A 27,074-nucleotide genomic window follows, 5' to 3' on the forward strand; every position below is an offset into this window, starting at 1 on the left:
AGTCCTATTCTATTGGCAGTATAGCTCTACAGGGACTAGACACGTCTCAGCAATGGGTGCAACCTAAAGTAGCTGAATGCATTCATTAGAAGGGGTGTCCACAAACATTTGGACATATAGGGTATGTAAGGAACATTTGGCTTAAATCCAATGCACAGTGCAGGTCCACTGTCAGTCAGTGAGGTCTGGTCAACTGGACGCCTGACTCCAGTAGAAACCTGGCTCTGCTTCTTTTCTATTAAAATGAAGCACTGCCATCTAGTGCTCAGGAAAAGGTAGTGATCACACTGGTTTATGAGGTGAGGAACTTGCACACACACCCACCCACCAACAAGCCCATCAGTTCATTAAGACTTGAGAGAGAAGTTCATGCTGTTGAAACAAAATTCAGATTAATTTTAAATCTCAAATGAATATGGATGGTCAAAGGCATACATGATTTTCATGCATTTACTTTTTAATATTAATGTATTATTTGGTCTTTTTAGAACTGGATTGTTGTAAATTACTATTTAACTGTATGTACTGTCCAATAGGGCGATTTGATCAGAAATGTGTATAATAGTATTGTTTTAGACATTTGGCTGATTCACAGTGGTCCTGATCACTCTATTTTAATTTATTTATATATTGTTGATTTTATTCTTTCTTTACTAATCTTTATTTATTAATTAATTTATATATATTAATGATTTTATTCTTTCTTTACTAATCTTTATTTATTAATTAATTTATATATTGTTGATTTTATTCTTTCTTTACTAATCTTTATTTATTAATTAATTTATATATATTAATGATTTTATTCTTTCTTTACTAATCTTTATTTATTAATTAATTTATATATTGTTGATTTTAGTCTTTCTTTACTAATCTTTATTTATTAATTAATTTATATATATTAATGATTTTATTCTTTCTTTACTAATCTTTATTTATTAATTAATTTATATATTGTTGATTTTATTCTTTCTTTCCTAATCTTTATTTATTTATTGATATATTGTTGATTTTAGTCTTTCTTTATTAATCTTTATTTATTAATTAATTTATATATTATTGATTTTATTGCCTTCTTTATATATATATATATATATATATATATATATATGCACACATTTAAAATACATACATATTTTATGCATATATACAAACATAAAAGAAAATATTTATATATTTTATATGTGTGTGTATATATATAGTTTCCAATATCCATAATATATAATATATATTAAATATTTTGTAAGTTTAAAAACTAAACTTCTGTTTGGTTATGTTTTACCTCAGAAAGTCTTTAGTTTCTCAACTTTATTGTAGTGCCTTCTGAAAGTGTGTGTGTGTGTGTGTGTGTGTGTGTGTGTGGAGAGAGATTGTTAAAGTGCACTATAGACCCCTGTGGTGCGGCCTAAGCTTTCAGCCTTTGTTTTCCTTCCATTACTTTTACTTTTCTACTTGAAGTCGTTCTGAAACCAGTACTTTTACACTTTTACTGGAGTAAAAAGCTTCAGTTGATACTTCAGCTTCTATAGACGTCTTTTAAACCCTCGTATCTCCACTCACTTCTACCTGAGGAATGAACGGGAATACTTTTAACTGCTACTGCTACTATCACAATTATCACTACATCCACTGATACTATTACCACATTACTATTGCTACTTTCAGTGCTATTACATTACCACTGTTTACTACTATATTACTACTACAAATATTACTACAGCCACTCATGCATTTACTATATTACTTATAATACCACTACCACTCTTGCTACAGCTACTGCCGCAGCTTCTACTACTGCTACTTTAACATTACTATTACTACATCTACAACTGCTAAACTGCCACTACTATTAAAGTTAATTCACAACCATAATGATGATAATGTTTGTATAAAGTCACTCTGCCTTTGATAAACACAGAGAATCTGAGTGTGTGTGTGGGTTTCTAATCTAACCGTGTTTACACCAGGACTTTATATGTCAGCGTGGGTGTCCATCCTACAGGACCAAAACACCACAAAACACGCACTATTCCTGGTGAGAACATAAAGAAATACAGCACAACTCTGTCTGACGGTGACATCATGTTGCTGAAGCTCCCAAAACGGTGGAGGACATGAAACCTGCAGAGCTTCCAGATGTTCAGTGTAAATCTCCCCCTGCTGGAGCCATGCTACAGGTGGCAGGACATGGATCAGCATGGTGTGGCGCAACAGGTAATACCACTACCTCACCATGTGGGAGACTGGGGTTCGATTCCCAGTCTGGGTGACTATGCTGCACTACACTAATAAGAGTCCTTGGGCAAGACTCCTAACACCACACTGACCCACCTCTGTAATACGAGTAACCTTGTAAGTCGCTCTGGATAAGAGCATCAGCTAAATGCCGTAAATGTAAATGTAAATATATATATATATATATAACTCACATTTGCACATCTATATCAGCAATGGGTGCTTACTTAAAGTAGCTGAATGTGTTAGAAGAGGTGTGTATATATATATGTACTTTGTGTGTGTGTGTATATATATATATATATATATATATATATATATATATATATATATGTACTATGTATGTGTGTGTATATATATATATATATATATATATATATATATATATATATATATATATACACACACATACATAGTACATATATATATATATATATATATATATATATATATATATATATATATATATACATACACATACGCACACATACTATATTTACTATATATATATATATATATATATATATATATACACACACACACACACACACACACACACACAGCTGTCTATTCCCTGTTGAGTAGTACCGCTAATAGAATAGGACTCAGATAACTGCTAAAATGTGCAGGGTAGAGGGATCCTCAGGACCAAGGCTGGGAACCACTGAACTAAAGAACGGCAAGCACACATTGTGCAGGGCAGCCGTATATGTGATGACTGCACATACAGCAACTGTGATTGGCTGGGGAGTATTAGGGGTGTGTAGAAAGCAAAGGTTTATGATAGACTCTTCCCAATTACTGCCTTTTCCCTCCGTTCCTCCTCCACGTTCGTCCGGGGTAGGAGAGAAGCAGTGGGAATGGAGGGAGAGGACAGGAGCAGTAGCAAAAGTTTCTGGACGCCCCTTTGAGATGTTTGCGTCCCCAGAGAGCATTTAGAAGTTCAGTCATGTCCTGTTGGTTCAGAGCATGGAGTTGGCGATCTTCCGGGTGCAAAGCCGCTCCTCTACCCTTTAGACCAAGGCTGTCCCCTTCAGGCCACCTCTGTACAGATGTGACGTTGAACTGGTTGCACTAAGTGCATCTCTCTTCTTTCAGGAAGTGCCGAGACACATTTACAGTGCTTGGACGTTTCAGTGGCCTCCTGCCGAAACCTGAAACACACGGTGTTCCAAAACGACAAGCACGTCTTCTGTGGAGGAAACCTTCCAGTGATTGAGAGCTGTGGGGTACAGTGATCTCTAATGAGCCCAGCAGTGTGAACTCTTAGGACTGGTTGCACAGAAAGGGACTAAGCATAGTCTTAGACTAAATTTTTACTTGAATCACCATTCACAATGTAGTCTGTAGTCCAAGACTAGGCTCATCATCTGTCTGGGGAAACAGGCCTTTTGTCTTTTGAGGGAATCTGCTGTAGCAGATGTTACTCACACCCAGGGGGATTCTGGAGGAGGCCTGCTGGAGAAGGGCGACGTGGTGTTCGGGGTGCTGATAGGAGGACGTCGGGGTGGGTGTGGAGGACAAATCGTTTTCACGGACGTCTGTGAATACAGGGAGTGGATACAAAACGTCATGAGCTCCTAGTCAGAGTTAAAAAAGAAAAAAAATTCTGTATTTGACAGTAGAGAGATAAGCCAGCCAATGGAAACCAAGGCTTAATGGTTATAATATGTAATAATTTGTTTTAAATATGGATTTAAATGTTTTTTGCTTTTAATTCTACCATTAAAAATGATCTTAGCAATACTATGTGACACCTGAGGTGGTCTTCTGCTGTCGTAGCCCTTCTTCCTCAAGGTTGGAGGTCTTGTTGAGCACTGTATAAAATCCAGGCAAGATCCTGAGGCGTACCTAGAAGTCAGATACCTCAGAAATTGACCAATACACTGTCCGACAGGGTGTTATTAGTGTTGTTTCAAGCTCACAAAATGTAAATTATTATATTTTTATTTTCTTATTCCAAAAGCCATCAGCTATCTCAACACATTTATGGGTGAAATTACACCAAACCTGACAAAAGCAGCCTTTCTGATAATGGATGCTTGTTGGAACAGGCCTATATAAAGCTTTATGGAGGTTTCATCTCAGGTGAGATGTTAGAAAAGGCTTGTGTGTCATGTAGCCTCACAAATGCTGCCCTACCCTACCAGTAACGTGTTACCAAGGCCCTTAGGACACCTGCAAAGTCTCTTGGGTCACCTTGATTTCCATCTCCACTGAAGGCATCTTCTCCAGACCCCAATACTCTACACTCTCCAAGTACTCTTGAAGAGGAGGGTCTTCAGTCTGGGTTTGAAGACAGCGAGTGTTGGACCCCCAGGGGAAGTTCGTTCCACCACTTCGGTGCAGGACAGTAAAAAGTCTGGACGCTCGTCTTCCGTGGATCTTAAAGGATGGCGGGTCGAGCCGAGCCGTACTTGAAGCTGGAAGGGCTATCGGTGCAGATCAGGCTTTTGACCATCGCCATCAAGTACGGAGGGGCTGGCTGGTCCAGTCTTGGCCTTGTAGGCCAGCGTCAGGGGTTTGAATCTGATGACCTGGGCAGTGGCTACAGGAAGCTTCAGTGAAGAGAGAACGCAGCAGAGGAGGAGGAGGAGGAGCTGAACATGGCTGAACTTAGAAACGTTGAAGACGACTGGATCAGTTGCAGGGGCCTGATGGTGAGCAGAGGGAGACCAGCCAGAAGAGAGCTTCATTAGTCAAGTCTCGAAGTGACTAGAGGCTGAACGAGCACCTGGCTGACCTCTCTAGAGAGGAAGGGTTGAATTCTCTGAATGAACCTCCATCATGGTTGTCTCTCACTGCATGGTACTGCTTTTTGCGTCATACTAATGAGAGCATCGCAGTGCTTAAAGAACACAAACACACCAGAACATCCACAGTACCCTCTGGATCTTTATTAGTCTATCCACCCAAGTCCTACTGGTGAGAAAGAAAAATGGATATCTGAGTCACACATCATTCAACAGGGTCTACTGGGAGCTGAGAAGGCCCTCATTTTACTGTAACGGTCAGTGAGGAGACGGGGAAAGTGCTGGGGTGAGAGTCCAGCCAGGGCCTGAGGCAGGGTGCTTCAAGTGATCGTTTGGCCAAAAATATACAGAACAGTTCTCACTCCCAAATTCTCAGACGTAAAGAAATGTTCGGTGTCTGGGGGTTTGCTACGAAGCTATAGCCCCAGTTTATAGACAATGGCGTACAGTCGTACAGTGTCTGAAGCCACGTAAACACGTGTATTAGAGATTACCTGCAGCTGCAGTTAGCACAGTGCTAATTAGTGGGGTGTAAGCCTCTTGTTAGCTAGCTACATTAGCCCCATAGCTCCAGTACATAATTAAAATTAAACCGCTAACTAGCTAACAAGCGTACAGCTTTTGCTTTTGCACTTAAATCTATGTTTAATGCTAACTGCACATTATAAAGTGTCAGAAACCACATAGTGTATCAGACATTACTGAGATTACTGTTAGCTAGCACAGTGCTAACTGGCTAGGTATAAGCTTCATCACTTGATGGCTAGCTAGCTAGCAAGCAACATTAGCCTTTTAGCTCTAGCCAGCTAAAGAAGCAAACCTTCAGACATTAAAGCTGTAAAATTAATGTGGTTAACATGTAAATATATATATATATTTTAAAGGTATATATATATATAAAAATATAAATAAATATATATATACCCTTTAGTTTAGATAACTATGTTATACAGTGTCAGAAACCACCTAAACAAGTGTATTAGCCATTGCTGAGATAGGTTAGCTAGCTAACACAGTGCTAACTGGCTGGGTATGAGCTTCCATTACTTGATAGTTAGCATTAGCTAGCTACTTTAGCCTTGTAGCTCCAGTACAGAGCTAAAACTACAGAGCTAACTAGCTTACTGCTGTTGTGCTAGCTAATGCTAACTATCAAGTAATGGAAGCTCATACCCAGCCAGTTAGCACTGTGTTAGCTAGCTAACCTATCTCAGCAATGGCAAATACACTTGTTTAGGTGGTTTCTGACACTGTATAACATAGTTATCTAAACTAAAGGGTATATATATATTTATTTATTTATTTATATATATATATATACCTTTAAAATATATATATATATATATTTACATGTTAACCACATTAATTTTACAGCTTTGTATGTCATACAGTGTCCGAAACCACATAAACAAGTGTATCCGTCATTAAATCAGAGATTACAGTCAGTTAGCACTGTGCTAACTGGCTGGGTCTTAGCTTCTAATGCTTGTTAGCTAGCTATCTAGCTAGCTACATTAGCCTTGTAGCTAGCTCCAGTGCAAATCTAGCTGAGGAAGCAAACCTCAGACATTAAATCTGCTAAATTAATGTGAGTAACAAGTAAAAATATATATAAGTTTTAGTTCATATAAATGTATGTTACACAATGTCACAAAAACACATAAACAAGTGTATCAGACATTGCTGAGATTACAGTCAGTTAGCACAGCGCTAACTGGCTGGGTATAAGCTTCCATTACTTGATAGTTAGCATTAGCTAGCAACATTAGCCTTTGTAGCTCCAGTGCAAATCTAATCTTTGCTGAGGACGCAAACCTCAAAATTAATGTGGTAAATGTAAGTAAATAAATGTGGTACAAGTAATAAAACATGTATATTTTTATTTTTTGTGTATTACAGATTATTAAACACCTTTAGCATTTAGCATGCAGTTAGCACTGTGCAAGCTAATTGGCTGGGGAGGATTATGAGTTCCTGTGCTAAAGTAGAGAAGCAAGCTTTTTTTATTATTATTGATTATTTTATTAGTATTTGTTGATTTGTTGGTTGATTGAACACGTTTGGTAAAAATAAGGGAGAAAACTGTGAATTTATTATTAATATAATTATTTGCTTTTTAATCCAAATTGTTGGTTTTGGTTGATTGAATACATTTGGTAGAAATAACGAAGATAACTGTGAATTTATTATTATTATTATCATTATTATTATGTTGGCCAAACATCACATTCACAGCCTTCCTCTGGTGCCTTCATCAACTGTATATTTCCCCCCAACACACCACACACACACCCACACATAGCTTACAAATTCTCTTCCCGAGCTAAACCAGAGAAGCTATGCAGCTTAGTTACAGCAAAGGTAGCTTAAATTGTGGCTTGAAAGCAAAGAAGAATCACTTTGGAACTTTGGCTCAAATGAGAAGAAAAACAAAAACAGTCCCTCCACTGGTACAGTACCTAAGGCAGAATAAATACTAGCCTAACATACACAACAGAAAAACGTTCCTCTGGTAACATTAGGGGGTTAGAAATGAGACAAAAGCTTAGAATCAAAAAACAAAGCCAAAAAATTACAAATAAATAAAGTTGCGTTTCTCCCTCGCTGAGCAAAATCAATCCGTGATCAATGGGGACTCATCCATACAAGGATGTCTGGTCATTATCACACGCCAGGGGAACAAACCAGAAGTTGAGACAAACATCGAACTGAATGCTCAGTTATTCACCAACCGTCATTAGCTTTACCATCTGAAGCAAGTCCTAAAATATCACAGATCCACTGCAGAAAAAGAAGAGGAGAAAACCGACACACTACTGAATTCATTGAAAAGGCAAAAAGGAATAGCCGTGGAATAGCCAAGTGATTTGGGGTGTCTATACTAGCAGCATGTTCCCAAACTTTCAGGTGCAGTTTAAAGTTTGAGTTCGAGAAGGAGGATGAGAAGGAGGCCGACTCTCGATTTTTCTGTTTTAACAGCAACGCAAGCATGAAGAGACATGAAGCCGTGATGGAGCTAAAGTCATGTATCATGCCTCCTTTCTCAAAATTGTGTTTAAACATAGACATACTCTGATTTTGCAGTAAACCCCACAACATACGAACCATGAAAGATGCAAAAGCCAACCCGAGTTCAGATTAAAAAAAGGCAATGATTTAAAATAATAATAATAATAACCCTAAAAGCAAAGGGGTCATTTTTACCAGTGATGACCATAATGATGCTTATTCCCCTTAGCTTCCCGTGACTGAATCAGAAGGTTCGAACTGGGCGTTCATCATAGGAGTGTTTTATAGTTGTGTCATAAAAACATACATACAGAACAACCAAAAAAAATTGAGAGCATTCTTCCAAATTATGTACATAAGCAGAAGTCTTGGGATGTGTGTGTATAAGTGTTTGTGTGTGTGTCTCCACGGTGGCTTTAGAGTCCTTTCTCTCATAGCTAATAAAGTCTCTCCACCATAAACAGTAATAATTATTATTATTATTATCATCATCCTTATTCGTCAGCACCTTCAGCACCACCATTATCCAAACTCCTGCGTGTGAGAACGAGCCGTCCAAGCATGGTCAAAGGTCAGACCTGCTGGACTGACTTTCCCGGAACCAGTGACCAATGATCATCGATCCGCTCCGTTCTGAGCTCTGTAATGTCTGAGAACAAACCCACAACCACAAATAATCGCTGTGCAACTTAGTGAAGCTTATCTGAGCTTATATTATCTCTCATTTACTCACACACACACACACACACACACTCACACACACACACTCACACTCACTCTCACTCGTACACCCCGAAGATGAGCGTCAACAGGCGGTCCGCTCTGTGTTTATGTCCTCTTTTTTGTGCTCACAGTCTAAAGAGGTGAGAACGTACTGGTTTTGTTCCTTATAAAGACACACAATCCATTTCTTGCACCCACCGCACAACCCCCCCGCCCCCTACACACACACACATACACACACACACACAAACTCACACACACGCAATCATTACTTACCATACACATCTACACACATAAAAACTAAGGCGTAACAAAACACTCAAACCTATAATAGATGATACAAATACTGCTTATTATCATGTGCAACACAAAAACAAACACAAACAAAACCACACACACACACACACACACACTCCTGAACTCGTCCTATAGTGTGTCACAGGAGGAGAGAGTTTTGTCAGAGAGACAGAGTTGCCCAGCCACCCTGCTGCTGTTGCTGCTGCGGTCAGCACACACATTAAACTGCAGAGAGGAGACGCGCACAGAAACATCCTGGGAGGGGGAGGTCAGTCGTCCACATGCTTTAAGGTGGACCTGGAGGTGATGGGAGGGTGGGGTCTTCTGGTCCTCAGCATTTACCTGCTGGTGTCCATGGGATCCTCCTTGAAGTTCTCACACTGCTCCATCACTTTGCTGCAACAGAGATAGATAGAGATAGAGAGAGAGGTTAAATATTTGTAATTTATTTTAAAGGGAAGTATATAAACACCATGGGTCAAAAGTTTTAGAACAGCCCCATATTTTTTTTTTTTTTTTAAGCGGTCCACTAGTAGTGCTGCATCCATTGCGCAGGCTAGCCTGCTTTGCTTATTTTGCCATCTTAGCTGTGACTTTCTTATGGCCACTCCACCTGTCTGCTGCTGTTGTTGTTGATGTGCGGGTCAGATCTCATCCTGTACCAGACCCACATTCTGGCTTTATCTGGAGTCTCTCTAAAGGAAAGAGCTTCGCTGTTAGGAGTAAGAGTGCTCTACTTGTGTTTGAGTGTCCTTGCAGACATGCACGGCAAACCAGTATGTGTGAATGCCAATGCCTGGATCAGCTGGCATCCCGGACATTACCTGGACTTTTTAACTACCAGCCCTCTAGTACAAAGTCTGGGTAATGTTCGAATCATGTCCGAGTGAGCCCACGGGTCTTATTTTAGCAATCTTTAGGCGAGCCGTCAACTGTGCACTGCACAGCTTGATTTAGGGCATGTCAGTGTGTCTTTGCTATGGTAACGACAGGAAAAGTTTGCCTTGCTCTCCTAGAAACATACAAAAGGCATGTACTAATACTGTTAATTAATCATGGGTGTGTTTTGGGCCTAACGTGCAGTAATAAACCAATCCCCGTGTCGCTCGCCGTTCCCTTTAAGAGCCAGGTGAGGTCTGACTTTGGCGGATTGCTGTTTCAGTAGCGGTCTGGGAAGGCTTGCTGAAGCGGTGGAGCTCCTCACCTCTAGAATAATGATATTTTATTTTATTCTGTTTATTATTGATGGAAAAGTTTGCATAGCTGCCAACCGGCCGCGCTGTGGGTTTGTGCACTGCTGCCTGTCCATGTGTGAGTAAGCAGGGGCGTACGAGCGGTGGGCTGCACGCGCCTGTGTTGACAATTCACTGCCAACATAGCAACGAACGTCTGCCTGGGTTGTGTTCAGTCAGTGGGGCTCCTGTGTTGTCCATTGCCAAGATACACAGCAATACGCCAGAAACTGACCTGAACACCCCTCATTTCGAGACCACCACACCCAACGGAATAGATATAACCGCAAGCACTGTTGCTATTTAAACGACGCCGGCGGTAAGGTGTGAAAATAGACTGTTGGTGGGGTGTAAGATTGTAATGAGCATCGTGACGCACCTCGCGCAGGGTGTAAGATAGGGCCCTGTGTGTGAATGGACAAAGTAATTGTCCAGAGAATATACAGTGGGTCAGGTCACCCCTTGCCTAAATGTGAACGTGAAAATCTCAGGGCCAACTCTGGACCTGATTCTCCAGGCATCTTCTAAAGTTCATATCTGAAAAGGGCATCAATTGTAAATTGTAAATTTTTACTTCCATTGCTACAGACCTTTATTTAATACAATTTACAATATTCTGTAGTTATTTTCAACCCCTCCCCAACAGTCTACTGCTAACCTTTGTACTATTTCAGGTTATTCACTTGCCATTAAAAACTGTAAAAAATGGGGGTGCTCTAAAACCTTTGACCAGTAGTGTACGCAGCATGTGTGCGAGTATGTGCGTGTGTACCGTGCCATGTCCTTGGTCTCCTGATGAGAAGACTCCAGCTCTAAAACTTTCTCCAGGAGAGCGATTCCTCCCTCCTTTACTAATAATGGACAGTACTTGCTTGCTACAGGCAGAGAGAGGAGAGACAATTTCCTTAAAACTTTGTTCATGCCTTATTGCTACAGATGGCAAGAAATACTGTATAAGGACTAACAAGTATCAGCCCGTGCAGCCTGAGTGGGAGACGGCACCTTTTACATATACAAAAGTGATACTAATGGTCAGTGTAGCTCTGTGTTGGTGTGTAGATTTGCACCACAAACATCTGTATTGTAGTCTGGGAGTGTTTTGTGGGAGATCTGATAAATCAAGTTTTTTATATGATGCAAAAATTGTAATAATTGAATGATTGGAATATCCTGTATAGCATATCGCTAATGTGAACACCTAGTAAGTGTGCAAGTGTGTGAACTCACGGTATACAGACACCAGGTTATAGAGGGCCCAGGTGGCCCAGTGCTGGCTGACTGGAGATATGCTCTGAGGAAGCAGACGCAGAATGGGCTCAAATGACCTGAAAGAGAGTCAAAATCAAGGAAATTAGAATATACTATATATATTCTAGATCTAGATATTAAATATTCATTTATCCTGCTTTTGTTGGAGTAACTGTTTCTACAGTCCAGGGAAGAAGACTTTCTATTGGTTTTTGAAGGAGCTGGGTAGATCTGATTGTATTCAGTGACAAAAGCGTTGAGGTTGGATGTTGGATCATCACCACCTCACCTTATCCTCAATTCATCCCAAAAGTATTAGATGGAGCACCATCCAGCATTCCAGAGAACACAGCTCAATGCTGGGAGGGGGGGCTTTGTACCCCTCTAGCCCATGTCTGGTATTAGACATGGGACTAATAGGTTCATGTTTATCTCATCCAGAGTCCTATTCAATGGGTAATACTTCTATGCTAACATGCTAAGCAAGCTGTGTGTTGGCATTTGCACATCAGTGAAAGCAATAGGTACAACTTATGAGTAGCTGAATGCATTCACTAGAAGGGGTGTCCACAAATATTTGGAAAAATATAGAATCAATCTAAAAACCACAGTAACAAAAACAGTCTGAGAGGAATAAAGAGAGGCTGGTTCCTGGTTTAGTTATAAAAAATACAAATAAAGTGCAGAAATGTGGCTCTAGAATGTGGCTCCTTTAAGGAATACCTACCTGTAGTTGATGTTGCGGCGAGAGCTGACGTCCCAGCTCTGGATGGCGTCCCACATTTTGTCCATGACCCATTCTCTTTTGGGGTCCTCTACAGTCCACACCTCAGGCCCGTCGAACATGATATGGGACAGAACCCCACAGGCATTATATGACACCTCGATACCGTCCGCCTTGCTGTCCAACAGGTTACTAACCAAACAGGAAAAGAAGTTCAGAACTTTAAAAGCTTAAATGGACAAAACAAAAATCCACACCTGAAGGTTAAAGAAGTGGACCAGATAGGTACCTGAAGACGGTGATGAACTGGCTGGTGAGTAGCTGAGGTCTGAGTGCCTTCACCTCTGCCACATTACCCAGCAGCCCCAGCATGTTGCGATGTAGCTCCTGTTTATCTGGGAATTCCTGTGGCAAACATATAAAGAACACCACAGACTCAGAGAACAGGCCGTAAAATATATATTTCTTATATGTTTTATATATTTTATATAAATATACACACACATTTGTTAATTAAATTATATTTACCTTAATGAATCATTTAGTTTTAAACTTACAGTTCCAGGCTTAATATTCACTTGCTATTTTTAGATTTTTAGATATTTTTAGAAGGGGGTGATTAGCCTTCCTTTTCACTGCATACACATCACTGCAGCTTACTTTGGCTATGTTCACATTACTTTATAGCCCAATTCTGAGTTTTGGCTCCAATGTGGTCCGATTCGAGCGTCAGTGACTCATAAAGGTAAAGGTAAAGGTGCACGTATTTGTCACTGTACACTGTACAGCGAAATGTGTCCTCCGCATTTAACCCATCTGGTAGTGAACACACACTCACACACAAACATGTGTTAGGGGCAGTGAGTACACACACACACCCAGAGCGTTGGGCAGCCAACTCCAGCGCCCGGGGAGCAGAGAGGGTAAAGGGCCTTGCTCAAGGGCCCAACAGTGGCAGCTTGCCGAGCACGGGAATCGAACCCACAACCCTGTTATCTCATATGTGGACATTAGTGGCTCATTTTACACCATTCTATTTACAGCTGCATGGCCTTATGTATTGAGGATCCCACATTAAAGGGTTTATCACATTACAAACCAATAATGTGAACTTTAAAGCCATGCTGTACTCTCCATGTGTCTCATCTCCTGCTGCTCACCTGCAGGCAGTCCAGAAACAGGTCCATGCCATTGCAGTTCAGGAACATCTGACAGTTGTCTGGCGTTTCATCTGTGATGTTCCACAGAGCACTCCACGAAAACTCCATCACCTGATCACACTGAGGAGACAAACATGGAAAACATCATCAGCCAGGCTTTCTATAAAGAATGTATACTGAAAAGCATCACAACAATTACAATAATTACAATAATTACTGAGCTCAGGTTAAGGCACACGGCTCTGGGCTTAATGCACGTTGGGTTATTAGTTACGGGATAGTAACGGTGCCGTAGCATGACTGACCCTGGCTGGGCTATGTAAAGAGAGAAACAATAGTTAGCTGTGGGGCTGACATAGCTAATAAGCTTGAGTTGGGGCAGCTGTGGCCTGAAGGTTAGAGAACTGGGATTGGGACCAGAAGATTGCTGGTTCAGTCCCCTGAGCTGGCAGGAGGTGGGAGATGGTGGGGGTTATGGAACAGTGCTTTCTCCAAATTCACGACTGAGATGGCCCTGAGCATTGGACAAACTGTCCTATTCAAAAGTGTGTATGTCTGCGCATTCAATGCCAAGGATTGGCTATATACTGTGGTTGAACTTCGATGCGCTGCTGTGCGATGGCAATAAAGTGTACTTTGCTTTGACTTAAGCAACTCAGCTTACTGCTCAGGTAGTCAGAGCACTTCAGCACAGATCATACACAGCGGAACTGGCATCACAACAATACCAGCACATGACACCATCTGACTAATGACAATAAACTTTATCAGAGTAAACATCACCTAAGCCAAGGATTGGTTGTTTGCTATGATTACAGGAAATGCAACCAGTTTACAGTAATCTGAATCAGAATCTCTTTATTTACACTAAGAGAGAAAAATACACTAAACAATAAATAATAATTATTAATAAATTTACTAAAAGTACTAAAAGTAACAGAGCTGTAAAAAATAAATACATAAATAAATAAATCTATCTAGACATCTATATACAAACTATTTGTACAGATATAATGAAATAACCATTTACAGCTGTGCAAATAATCATAGTGCAAATATTATGAATGTTATGTATCAGTACTGCGTTGCAGTTAAATCCAGTTTGGTTGAGTGAAATTTAGAAGCTCAGTTCAGTTATAGATGAGGTTAATAGATTAGGGTGTGAGGTGTCCACTGTGGTATAGGAGTGGTTCTGAGTCTTCTTACCATTTTGTCCTGTAGCTTCTTCTGTATTAAATTCAGCATAGTCTGTGGAATAATATTATAGGACAGAAGAGAACAAAGTGATTTTAATAATAACATTAGTATAACATAAGATTAGATACTGTAGGTATAGTTTAACCTACTGTACTCTGAATGTGTGTAAGCAAAGGCTTCAATTAAAAAGGGGCATCGCATCACATTTTTCTGAAGGCTTTTTTTTCCTATCTATTTTCAATATGTATGTGCAGAAAGCTCTAATACACTGTCCTTTAGATCTACTTTAACTATTAGGCATGACCTTTACAATTTGGGTATACGACACCCTCCAAGCCCACAAAGAGCCATGGGTATATCACCATCTACTGCCAGAGTTGCATTCAGAATACAGCAGATCAAATTTAGCACAGAACAGTAGTGCTGATCAGTTTGAAGGCCTGCAAACATACAGATCTAACTGGGCAGTGCTCATAACCTAGGCTACCTGGACATACATGACCCCCCCCCCCCCGCCCTCAAAATGAAGTCTAATTAGGTTAAACATTACATATGATTAACTCACCTTCACGAAACCCATCTTTCCGACGGCCTCTTTGTGGTCGTTGTCGACCTGGCAGACGAGAGCGTTGCAGAGGTGCACAGCAATGCGCTGGATAGACTCATCCTGCCGGGCCGGCTCCAGGATCTTCAGCAGCAGCAAGTTAACCCGATGGTACTGAAACTCTAATTCTTCAGGTATACTGAAGTTACACAGGGTCAGACAGCAGTTCCTCTGGACCTAGAGATGAATTAGAGTACAATAATATATGTTATATATTATTGTAATATATATATTTTTATTTACATTATTGATAGTTCCAAATCTACCAATGACTCTCTAAACAGTCTATGTATTGCCACTGTTGTGCAAAAACATAAAGGCAGCTTAAGAAGGTAAACCCCCTTCTTAACTTTTAATGGAAGTCAATGTAAAAAGATTTTATTCAGTGTCATTTCGGAGCATTTCTATTGGTCTGTTCATCATGAAATTTTCAGTTCTGTTAAAAGAAAAAAGAAAAAAAAAACACTACGTTTTTTTCATGACATCACAATTATGAACATGTTTACATATTTCTGTCGATACTTAAAGCAGCAGTATGCAAGAATTGGTATTATTTGCTCCTGGGCTCCCCCTACAGTTGCTGAGTGTAATTCCATAATACACCACTGTCGTAAATACAAATCATGCATTTAATGCCCCCTAATGGACAGCGGTACACATGCATTTCTGAACAAGCTGAGAGATCCAGAACAGTCACCGAAAGGTAAAGAAGCATCTGCACTGAGGCGGTCGAGTAATATAACACAAATTTTACACAAATATTACTCAGGTTACGCGAGAGTTTCCGTGCAGTTCCACAAAGTCCAATAGCGCAGTAGCAGCGTTCCAGCCCGGAGTGGGAATGACATAGACGTCATACTCCCTGTTACAGTCAGTAACAGTGTACCATCAGAACAATTCTTAAAATGCTATTTCAAGGCAAACCTGCTGCACAACGTTGTTTCAACAGTGTCTTGCAGTCCGAACTGCTTTTCTGTGTTTCTTTTAGTCCACAAAATAAATAAATAAATATTTAAAAGTGAATCTTCAGGAAGGAATTACCTGTAGAATATGTAAATCTGAAATACAGGCCTTTTAAAAACATCACAGTATAACAACAGAGACAACATGTACAAACAGCTGATGCGTTGCTTACCGTGACCTCCTGATACTGCTCCATGCCATTAAGCACGACCTCTATGACCTGCCGGCGCAGCCGTACACTTTGATCGTTCCGGTATTCTGTGTTGGTCAGGTAGAAAAGAGCAGCACTGCCCGTCACTTGGATACTCTTATCATATTTATGACACTTCAGTGCTGCGATTACCAGCTGGGGAGGAAGGGAGACACATGAGAGAGATTATATTACTATACATAACAAACTGTAGTATCACCATTATACACAGATTTATTGCTTTTTGGCCATGTACAGGCACGTGAAAAAAATAGGACACCCCATCTTTTTTAACATATTTAAACAGATGAACATTTTATCTTCATTCAAATAATAATAAACTGTAATAATAAATAATAATAATAAATAATAATAAACTATGTAACTAAAGACATACAACTGATGAAATGTCTCTTATATCTGCTTGAAGCACACTGTTCCAGAAGTCCTGGTGTTTCGTCTCAGATGAAGTTCTAAGATAAACCTAAGTATTGTCCTTTCCTTCTTCCACACCTCCCATAAAAACTAAACCTGTTTGGTCTCTTTCTGGGAGTAGATGCACTTTGGCATCAGCTGTGACGAGAGCTTCCTGCTACCATGATGACATTTTAGGATTGTTGGAGACCTCCTTCCACATCTTGAGGTCTGCTCTGCTCTGCTCTTGGGCTGAGGACTACTAGGACGCCCTGACCTGGCCATGCTGGCAGTTGTAGTAAATGCTCTCCACTTGTAACTGATTTAGTTGTCAGTGGAACAGTGGCTGATTTCTAACAGTTCTGAGACCTTTCAAGCCCCTTCCCAGACACCTCTATATCTACAACCTTCTTTCTGAAGGCCTCAGAGAGCTCTTTGGATCTGGCCATGATGGTGATCTTCACCACTCACTTCAACCATCAATCAAGAGCAAACCAGAGGTTTAAATAAGAGAGGCTCCTCCAGAATCCACTCAAACCATGTTCTAATAGGCTGTATCTGTTTAGTTATATTACCTCCATCTCTCAAGGTCCAGATGTTTAAATATATTCAAAAAGTATCAACATTTTCAGGACTACAGATAGACTAGCAGATTACAGCAATAATGTGGCTTGTTAGCAAAGCTAAAACAGCTAAAGCTGAAGATCTCTGTTCAGCATCTCGCAAATAGTACATAGAAAAGAGCAGATCTGTGGCTGAGGCAGCTGGCCTGCACTATATATATATATATATATATATATATATATATATATGTGTGTGTGTGTGTGTGTGTGTGTGTGTGTGTACCTGTAGTGCTCTGAGCAGCTGACTGCAGTGTTGTATCCTGGCAATGTCAAAGAGTTGGTTGATGGCCCTGTGTGCCAGCTCAGGACGGTATTCAGTGTAAGTTTCTATAGCATTCAGTACCTGCTCTTCATTCTTAGAGCCTGTCACCTGCACACAACCAATCACACGACACTGTCTGAGAACTCACAGTTTTAGCCTTACTGTTAGGTACTGTTGATTCCAAGCTATTCAAAGGTAACTCACTATTATAAAATACAGAATATTTACACATTAATTGAACACTATACACACACACTACTGCAAATAAACAAGCTATATTAATAGCCTGTATATCGTCACTGTCCCATGCAAAACATGTATCTCCAAAATGGTGACTTTACAGGAGAATATGCAGCACTAATGTTTTTAACTTTAAATGAAAGTCAATGAAAACTAGAGTTTATTCAATGTCATTTCTTAGAACATTTCTATTGGTCTATTGATCCAGAATTGTTTGCACAGTGCACAGAAGAAGCTACCGGGTTCAAACCATGGAGAAAACTAAAAACAGACAAAAACGGAGACACGTTTTTCGATGGACAGCAGAGATATACAAGCTAATAATATATAATCTCTGGTTTACAGAGTTGCATGTTGCTATTTACATATAGGCATTTGACAGATTTTACAGTAAAATAGCAAATAACTTGACAATAAATTACTATAAGAAGACACACGTATTATTAAGCACCAATTAAGAATGGGTTATTCAACCCCCTCCAATGCACCCTTCCCCCCCAAAAAACAAAATCCACAGAAGGCAATCTGTGCAATCTAGCACCAAGTTTAAGAGTAGTGAAACCGCTAGATCAGGCTGAAAACAGCATTGTTGATGAAAGTGTATTAAACAGAAGGGATTTTAAGCGGGGTCTATACAGCAACCATAAAGACTCCTCCGCTGCCTGGATCTTTCCCCTGTGGGGTTACCAGATTTAGCCAAATTGAGGTAGTTTGAAAATGCAGTAGTGGGTGGAAATACATTCCTTTATTGAGGTACTAAATGTAGAAATTACAGTAGACAGTAGAAATTAGATTCTGGTGTTTAATAGCTGGCAACCTAAAGACAGATGCCTGTACAGTGACAGAAGGGGCAGAATGGCAGGTTTAATGACTTGTAGCTGATAGCCAGTTTAGGTTCACATCCTGGATAGTCTATAAATGGTCCTAAATGGTCTTTAAATACTAGTATTCATATGTTTACGGTCTGTTTTAGCCATCTGGACACACATTATGGGCTAGTTTCAGTTGCTGGTGGATAGGTTTTAAAAATCCTTTAGCCTTGTGGCCAATCCTGCCCATCCAGTCACGTTGGCAACATGCCAAAGATAATACCAAAAATCAACAATGTTTAACCTAGGTTGGCCAAAACAATTTAAAGACTTGGACAAGTTAAATAATTTTTGTTCATAAAAAGACAAAGTCATGATATTTACATGGCAAGGAAATTATCATTCAGATGATTGAACGGTGGTACATCACAGTCTAGTTCTTTTTTATTTATTTATTTATTTTTTTACAGCATTGTATGGTAAATATAACCCTTCAGAGCCTGATCCTCAGCTGAGGAGTCCAACCAGTGTGATGGATCAGAGCAGACACTAAAACCTGCAGACTTTATGGGACCACTGTACCTTGTAGGCAGGGATGTGCGTGACATTGCAGAGCGTGGTGTTGTACAGGCCTAAAAACTGTAAAGGCCTCTTCAGCTCCTGGAAGGGGTAGATACTGCTCTTACACGGCTCAATGCTAGGGAAAAGGAGAGAGAGAGAGAGAGAGATGGAGAGAAAAAACTGTCAACGTCTCCTTCAGAGAAACTGTTAGAAAACTAAGCTGCCCTGCTCTGCTGTAAATGTTTCATGGCAAGGCTCTGAGAGGCTAAACGGTCAGCTATGTGCTGCCACTATGTGCTGCCACGTGCGGCCCGGGGGTCACACGTTTAAATGCTTTTGCCACCAGCAGCCAGAGTCTGAGAGAGCACAACTGGCCATGCTTTCACCAGGTGGGTAGATGGCGCTCTCTCCCCTCATTCTTAAGTGACCTTGGCTGGCATAGGCGTCTGTTAGCTGGTGTGGTGGAGCTACAGACCTGGCACTTTCCTCCAAGTGTGTCGGCGATGCCGCATTAGAGGCAGTTCACTTCACATGTATCAGAGGAGACGTGTGTTATGTTCTTTTCCTTAGCCTGGTGTTGGAAGCATTGGTAGTGCTAGGGGGAGCTACGAACGGGTGGGTTAACTAGCAGTGCCAAATTAGGAGAAAAAGGGAGATAAAAACTGACAAAATAATTTTATCATGGTAAAGGGTCCAAAACAATGCTCAAAAATGACTTACATTAAATTGAATAAATGTTTTTTGTTATTTTCTTTAAAATAAACTTTTGTCATTTCTTTGGAACCACTTTTGATCAAATCTTATTAATAAACAAAAATAATGTGTGTTATTAGACAAATAAGTAAAGAAAACAATGCCTCCTATATGGGTTTTTCATATTCCCACATTATCACTATAAAAAGGTTCTACAGTCTAATTAAATTAAATCATGGAATAACAGAGAGCTGACCATTAGGTGCCACACAAAAAATTAATGAGCTAATAAATTATTTTTTGTATTAAATACAGGTCAGGCAGTCAGAAAGTAATTTACAGGGATGTCAACATCCGACCCTGTGATTGGGATCAGGGGATGATCCAGGCATTATTTTAATGGATAAGTTAGCATATTTGAAATTTCCGATCCATTTCCGATCCTTAGGTTTGCTGTAGCGGAGTGCCATCTGTTCTAGCTGCGTGAGGACCACGCTTCTTTTTCTGGTTCTAAACCAGCTCTAAACGGAACCTTCAGAACCGAGGAGGAGGCTAATGCTAATGCACACACACTAAGTGATCAGACTGCAGAGTAGGGGAGGAGCTGGGAGCTGAATGGTCAGGTGGAGTGTAAGATATTAAAAACTATAGTTTTCTATAGAGTTTTTTAGTAGAGTCTGCTACTAAAAAAGTTATGTTAAATTTTAAGGGGTTAAAGAGGCCCCTGCAACTTATCCAAAATACAGCGGCACAGGTCGTCTTCAACGTTTCTAAATTCAGCCATGTTCAGCTCCTCCTCTGCTGCGCTCTCTTCACTGGCTTCCTGTAGCTGCTGCCCAGGTCCTCAGATTCAGAACCCTGACTCTGGCCTACAAGGCCAAGACTAAAAAGCTGATCTGCACCGAGAGCCCTTCCAGCTTCAAGTACGGCTCGGCTCGACCCGCCATCCTTTAAGATCCACGTTAGACAGGCGTCCAGACTTTTTGCTGTCCTGCACCGAAGTGGTGGAACGAGCTTCCCCTGGGTGTCCGAACAGCAGAGTCCAACGCTCACTGTCTTCCATCCCAGACTCACTTGGGTGAAGAGTAGAGTACCACGGTCTCCATATTGAATTGTGTTTAGTAGAGTCTAAGATTCTTTAAGTGAAGCCATTTTGTAAGTCGCTCTGGATAAGAGCATCTGCTAAATGCCGTTAATGTAACGTAATGCACAGAAAATGGTCAAAAATGAATGATGACCGTGATGGTTTTGGTCCATACAAGAAAACAGTAGGATATGGTCTCTATAACATAAAAAAGCTGGAAATTTGCCCTTTCCTAATAAAGCCTTTCGATTTTGTGATCCAGTATACCTGGGCCGGCCCATGGCCTCCTCAAATTGTGGCACGGTGCAGTTGTCCAGCATGATGTGACCGGAGATGTCCAGTGAAACCAGGTTCCCCAGGCCCTGCACAATGCTCGTCAGGATCTTCCTCGTCATTTTAAACTTGTTGTTGCGCTGGTTCTCCCGAGAGATATCCAAGTGCCTGCAGATCAAAAAGGATTTTAGACATTTATCTACAACCAAGCTGGTTCATAATTCCACTTAAAAATGATCTCAGCCTTACCTTAACCTGCTCATCTGCACAACTGTGCTGATGAGCTCCTCCGACAGATCGACGTTGTAGAGCACCAGAGAGGCCAGCCTGTCCCTCCACTGTGCAAGGAAGGCTGGCCGGGGCAGATAAACCGCCGACAGGTCTAGAGAGGTGAGGGATGGTAGGGGCTTTAGCAGAGCCTCAATGTCCACCACGGCCTGCAAACCTCCCAGGTTCAAGAGCCGCAACCTGTTAAAGCCCTGAAAGCAGAGGAGCACAGGTCATCAAATTTAATCGAAATTCAATTCAGATACTTTGGTATGATTTATTAATATAATAAATATTTATATAATACATTTGTTGCTTCTTATTTCACTTAAAAACCAAAACTTTTAAATAGTGCATATTCTGCTTTAGCTCGCAGCATTAAATTTTATTAAAATGTAATGAGATATATTATTCTGAAAACATGTGGTCTAGTGGTCTAACAGTCTACCACTATGGCACGGGTCGCAAGCTGAAACCCTGAGCCATATCGCTTTGCCATTAGCAGCAACAGTGTTCTCTCCAGGTGAGTAGATGCCGCTCTCTCCCCTCATCACTCTTAAGCAATGTTGGCCAGCACAAGTGCAGCGGAGGACCCTGCTATTTTTATTTATTTCTTTTTTATACATTTTTATAAAGTTTTTATATAATATAGATAATTCATAAATAATTCTATGAACATCGCAAAAGTCCTTCAGACAAGAAATCGCCTGAATTCCCACCTTCAGATCATTGATGCAGTTTCACGCCCTTACCTGAAAGGTAAACTCAGAGTCCACGGCATGCCTGGGCGGACGCTCATCTTCGTCCTCATCATCGTAGTCCTCACCGCAGGCCAGCGGAGCTACACCCTTCCGGAAGAAGATGTGCGAGCATCCGAAGAGGCTTAGAGACACCAGGCTATGTTTAAAGCTGCAGAGCGTCGACAGGCTGCGGGCACTCAAGTGATTACAGGATGTGAGGTGGAGCTCAATCAGGTCCTGGAAACAGGGAGGGCAAACTCTGGTCAGAATTCAACACTCTGAAGTCCACTAATACTCTCATTTTAAAAGAATAAAGCTACCTAAAAATGTGTATACCTCTGGTCAGAATTGTCAACATAAGCTATATGTAGACTATATGGACAAAAGTATTGGGACACTTCCAAAATCAAGGGTATTAAAAAAGAGTTTATCCTGCTATGTTGGAGTAACTGTGAGGACTTAAATGTATTCAGATGTTGGATGATCACCACCATCCCACCTCATCCCCAATTCCACAACTCATCTCAAAAGTATTGGATGGAGCACCACCATCCATCATTCCAGAGGTTACAGTTCCACTGCTCCACAGCTCCACTTGACCCCCCATCGTCCCTGATAACTGCTATTTCTTACGAACTGAGGAAACCGCTACCGGTTCTTGGAGGCTTCTCCTGCTTTGTGAGCATCAACTACTTTAATCACCTGGCCATTCTTAAAGATGATTATGAGTATCAGTATCAGTATGTTGCATATTGGAATGAGAAAATATATGTGTGTGGGACCAAACCTTCATCCCAGGAAACAAAACAAAAAACATAGAAACACTCATTGCCAGACAGTGCAAGTTGAGACATGTCCCGACAGAAGCTTCAACAGAAGGAACATGTTTAGAGGAGAGAGAGAAAGAGAAACTTGAGGGCCAGAAAATCAGGAATGTGCAGAGTGTCGAGAGCATTACCTTATCTACTCCAAAATCGATAAGGCACAGCCAGATCACACCATACACACATTAACACCCTCCTTGTGCTAACTAGAGTACAGTTAGCCATGGTGTTGCCTCACCTCCTGATGTAAACCAGCCCACATTTCCTCTCAGAAACCAATAAAGCACATATTTCTATTTGCCTGTTAGTGTCTATCAATGTGAGCCTGAACATAAAGGCAATAGACACAAGCTGAAAGCAAAACTGTTACACTACATGTCCAAAAGTTTGTAGACACCTGCGCCTCTGGAGGCTTTTGAAATCAACGATAAGCAGGAACAGCCTCTAATCTAGATTTGGCTAGATTTTGGAACATTGCTGTAATGATCTGAGGTCATTGGTGAGGCCAGATACTGATAATGGATAATATGTTAATAAATGGATATGGAAGAAATAATAATGTATAATATGATTTAAATATATACTCCTCTATCTACCGGATGGCATTGGGCATGGGCATGGTGACTTTAGACTCATGCATACTGGCAGTGCTTTTATCTGGTAATTAAACAGGCTGTAAATGCACAACTAAATGTCTGTGTCAGTAACGGGTTTATTAAACGTGTGCCTGGCTACTTTATACAGAAAGCATATGAACCTATATACCTGTATTAACTTTTCAATTAAAACATTATTGATTCCAAAGAAAATTTAGCAGCCAGTAGCAGCACAGTAGAACACAATAACACAATAATAAGGGAGGTACAGTATAAAAAAGAAGTCCAAGCACAGCACAAAAATATTAACTATAACTGATATGATACCATTAACTATAGATACATATACATCACTTATTACTAAGAATTAACTATTAAGTACAAGTTATAAAATATTCACAATAAATAAATAATACCATAACCTATATATAGACACACTAATATGACATCTACAAAATATCGTTGTTTATTTGACAAGTTAATAATAAGATATTAGTATATACTAGTACATAGCATAGCCTTTTTCTTATATCAGAAATAAACTGGCCCACAATTCACAGTTCCTGAGCACCAGTTGCTACAGTTGGATGATATGGATTGAATACTACATTTTATTGTTGGATCAAAACTTAATTAATTTAACTTTTTTGTATTTTCTTTTATTTCAAAAATGCCAGCTGTCCTTTACATTTACATCATTTCACACTGATTAAACCAACAGAAATGTTGCACAATTACTTGAATTGAATTAAATCTTAAAATGTTCTTACATAAACTTCCATTCAAAGTTATGTTTTTTTTTACCTAGAAGCATATGCTAGCCTTCAGTTTTTGTTCTGACCGCTATGAAAGTATGAAAAATGCAAAAAATGCAAAAACAAAAAAGCTTCAAAACGATGAGGTGTTAATCTTTTAATTAGCTCCAATGGCAATGTTAATTCTACCAGCCAGAAAACACAATGAGTTCAATTCAATGTTGTTTGACTCAGGCCAACTTATATATAAACAAATATATGCAGCGAAATCAATATTATAAATGAAAAGAGGCTGCGTGAGACAGGTTAAGTGCACTTGTTGCAAATTAACTTGATCTATAGACATTTACCTATAGCTTATTTACATCTACATACATCTAAATCAGGCTAATTTAGATCTATAGACATTTATGTGTTATTTAGGTTTATAAACATCCATCTATAGTTTATTTAGATCAATATTAATCTAACACTTGTCAAATGACCAAGAACTGCCAGCAAATCCACTATTATGATGTGTGGCTGTGTGCTCCCTCACCTGTTTTCTGATGGCTTCCACATCCCTGTCCCGAACAAAGTCCTCCCTGAGCTGGAGACGGGTCAGCCTGGTGCTGCGGGGGTCGGAGAAAAGCTGGAAGAAGCCATCCTGCGGCTCGAAGTTACTGTCCGTGTGAACTAGTTCCATGTACCTGCAAAGAAAATAACAAACTAAATATATTGTTGCAATATTATAAATCGTAAAAAAATGGAATACAAGGATTTTGCATGACTGTCAAAAATAATCAGTGGATTTAAATCACAGCTTGAGCATCCTGAGCAGTTCCAGATAAAGGTCTGCGTTGGTGTTTTGCTAAATAAATCTATAAATCTCAAATTATAAACGTCAAAAATAAACATCTGTCCTGATGCTCTCTCTAAGCAGTTACCTGCAGATACCAATATTAAACTTCCAGCATTTTTAGCCGACCATATACTGTACATACACATTAACCAGCTTATCACAGATTTCGCTGGGCAGGAAAACATCTGGGCGCAGGCAGAGCTTGTTCCGTTCCCCTGTGTAGCACATGGTTCTTCTCAGGTTCTTTAAACAGAACACCGTGCACAGTGCCATCAGGCTGTCCGGGTTGTCTCCAGCTTTCGCTGCCATGGTGGCGCACCCTTCTCTCTTCTAGGGCCAAACACCAGGGCAACAGGGGGGAGGGCACGGTGGCTTAAGGAGCTTAGGCTGCAGGCATCACGACAGAAGCGGCCAGCCTGTGATGGAGAACATGAACAAAAGGTTCGAGAAGAGTAGAAGGGTAGAAGATCGGACATGTGACCAATATCATATCATATCATATATTGTTGATTAACTCTGAAAATTGATAACGACAACTGACATTATTGACTTTATCAGATCAACACTTCCACCAATACATGACCACACTCACTCCCTGTCATTTCTTCAGGCTTAACTTACGACACGGCACTAATCAACACATTCTGCCCAATTATAAGGTGAACGTACTCACAATCTGACGTCCAGCGAGCAGCGAGGGTAGGGCACGGTGGCTCGAGAGGCTCAGGCCGCGGGCATCAGGAGGACAGGAGAGGCCAGCCAGCCTGTGGAGAAGATCATCAACGAATGTGTGATGTATGACAACCTGTACAGTAGATACGTTTACAAGCCAGGTCTCTTTCCCAATAATAATGACAACAATCTACTGTCAATAGAAGTTAGTGTAAAAATGTTATTCCAGGAGCATTTCAATGGGTCATAATATACAATTTAGACAGAATCACACTGCCAAAAAGTGCAAAATGACAGCAATGATATACAGCTATAGCTCCAATTACAGCAGTAACATGGGATCAGCAGCAAGCTCCAACTTGCCCAGACCTCTGAACCTCTTCATGTCCTACCCACCGCCACACACTGTCATTTCCTCACGTTTAACCTACAGACTCATCGAAAATAAACACTTTAAGCTTAATTCTACAGGTAATGGCAAATGCTGACACGGCCAGGCTATAGCTAGCTATCTATAGCTCATTCCCAGCGTCGTCCTCGACCCTCCGAGTGCAGAGCAGCGGTCTCATCAGGCTAGATAACTGTGCTAGATACAAAGCTCAGTGTTTTCTAGCTAGCTTTCCACAGAGGTTAGTACTGACAATCTGGCGTGTGCTGAATCCAGATCCTTCTGCTGGACTGATCAAATCGGCAGCATCACCAGCGAAGAGCTAGGAGGCTAAAAAGCAGCTGGAGCTTCAACCCATAACACTGAACGCTACCAGCTAGCGGCAGCGCTAGCGCTAATGCTAATGCTAAAGCTAATGCTAACGCTAATGCTAACGCTAACGCTACAGACACTCGAGCTGAGCCTTAAACTGCTCTTATAAGCTCTGACAGGTGAACGTTTACCAGGACTCAGCGACGGACGGCTGTTTTTGATAGGGTCGACTGTCTTGAACGCTTATTTATGAATGTTTCGACCTGTTTTCTGCATTTATAGCACTATTATTATTATTATTTCTGATGTCAACAAATCCTCCTCCACTTCCAGTTCACCTGGGCATTAAACAAGAGCTTCCGGACGGAGGGGAGGAGAGAGGAGA

At 40.5% G+C, this 27,074-nt stretch overlaps 1 protein-coding gene and 1 pseudogene across 1 annotated transcript; one reads left to right on the forward strand and one right to left on the reverse strand.

Annotated features, from left to right (window-relative positions):
• Positions 1-294: 294 nt before the first annotated feature.
• On the forward strand, positions 295-3,819 carry LOC140539723 (kallikrein-4-like; annotated as a pseudogene).
• A 4,443-nt stretch (positions 3,820-8,262) lies between these two features.
• Positions 8,263-27,021, reverse strand: zer1 (zyg-11 related, cell cycle regulator). Its single transcript, XM_072661673.1, has 18 exons — positions 26,881-27,021; positions 25,991-26,081; positions 25,460-25,733; positions 25,015-25,165; positions 22,314-22,538; positions 21,544-21,773; positions 21,289-21,462; positions 19,266-19,380; positions 17,596-17,742; positions 16,318-16,491; positions 15,144-15,359; positions 14,588-14,629; positions 13,382-13,501; positions 12,511-12,626; positions 12,225-12,413; positions 11,477-11,574; positions 11,022-11,124; positions 8,263-9,413 (listed from the first exon to the last, which is right to left on the reverse strand). Exons 3-18 carry the CDS (start codon positions 25,624-25,626, stop codon positions 9,356-9,358), a joined length of 2,325 nt encoding a protein of 774 aa, XP_072517774.1. The 5' UTR covers positions 25,627-25,733; positions 25,991-26,081; positions 26,881-27,021; the 3' UTR covers positions 8,263-9,355.
• Positions 27,022-27,074: the final 53 nt, after the last annotated feature.

Source organism: Salminus brasiliensis, chromosome 18 (genome assembly GCF_030463535.1).
Source record: "Salminus brasiliensis chromosome 18, fSalBra1.hap2, whole genome shotgun sequence".
Classification (NCBI taxonomy): Eukaryota; Metazoa; Chordata; class Actinopteri; order Characiformes; family Bryconidae; genus Salminus; species Salminus brasiliensis.

Excerpts from the sequence above, each read along its gene's own strand:
- zer1 (XM_072661673.1), bottom strand. The coding sequence starts at position 25,626 with ATGGCAGCGAAAGCTGGAGACAACCCGGACAGCCTGATGGCACTGTGC. Across the intron at positions 25,166-25,459 it reads TGTGATAAGCTGGTTAATGT|GTACATGGAACTAGTTCACA; the intron begins GTATGTACAGTA and ends TTTTCTTTGCAG. Across the intron at positions 19,381-21,288 it reads GAGGCCATGGGCCGGCCCAG|CATTGAGCCGTGTAAGAGCA; the intron begins GTATACTGGATC and ends CCTTTTCCCTAG.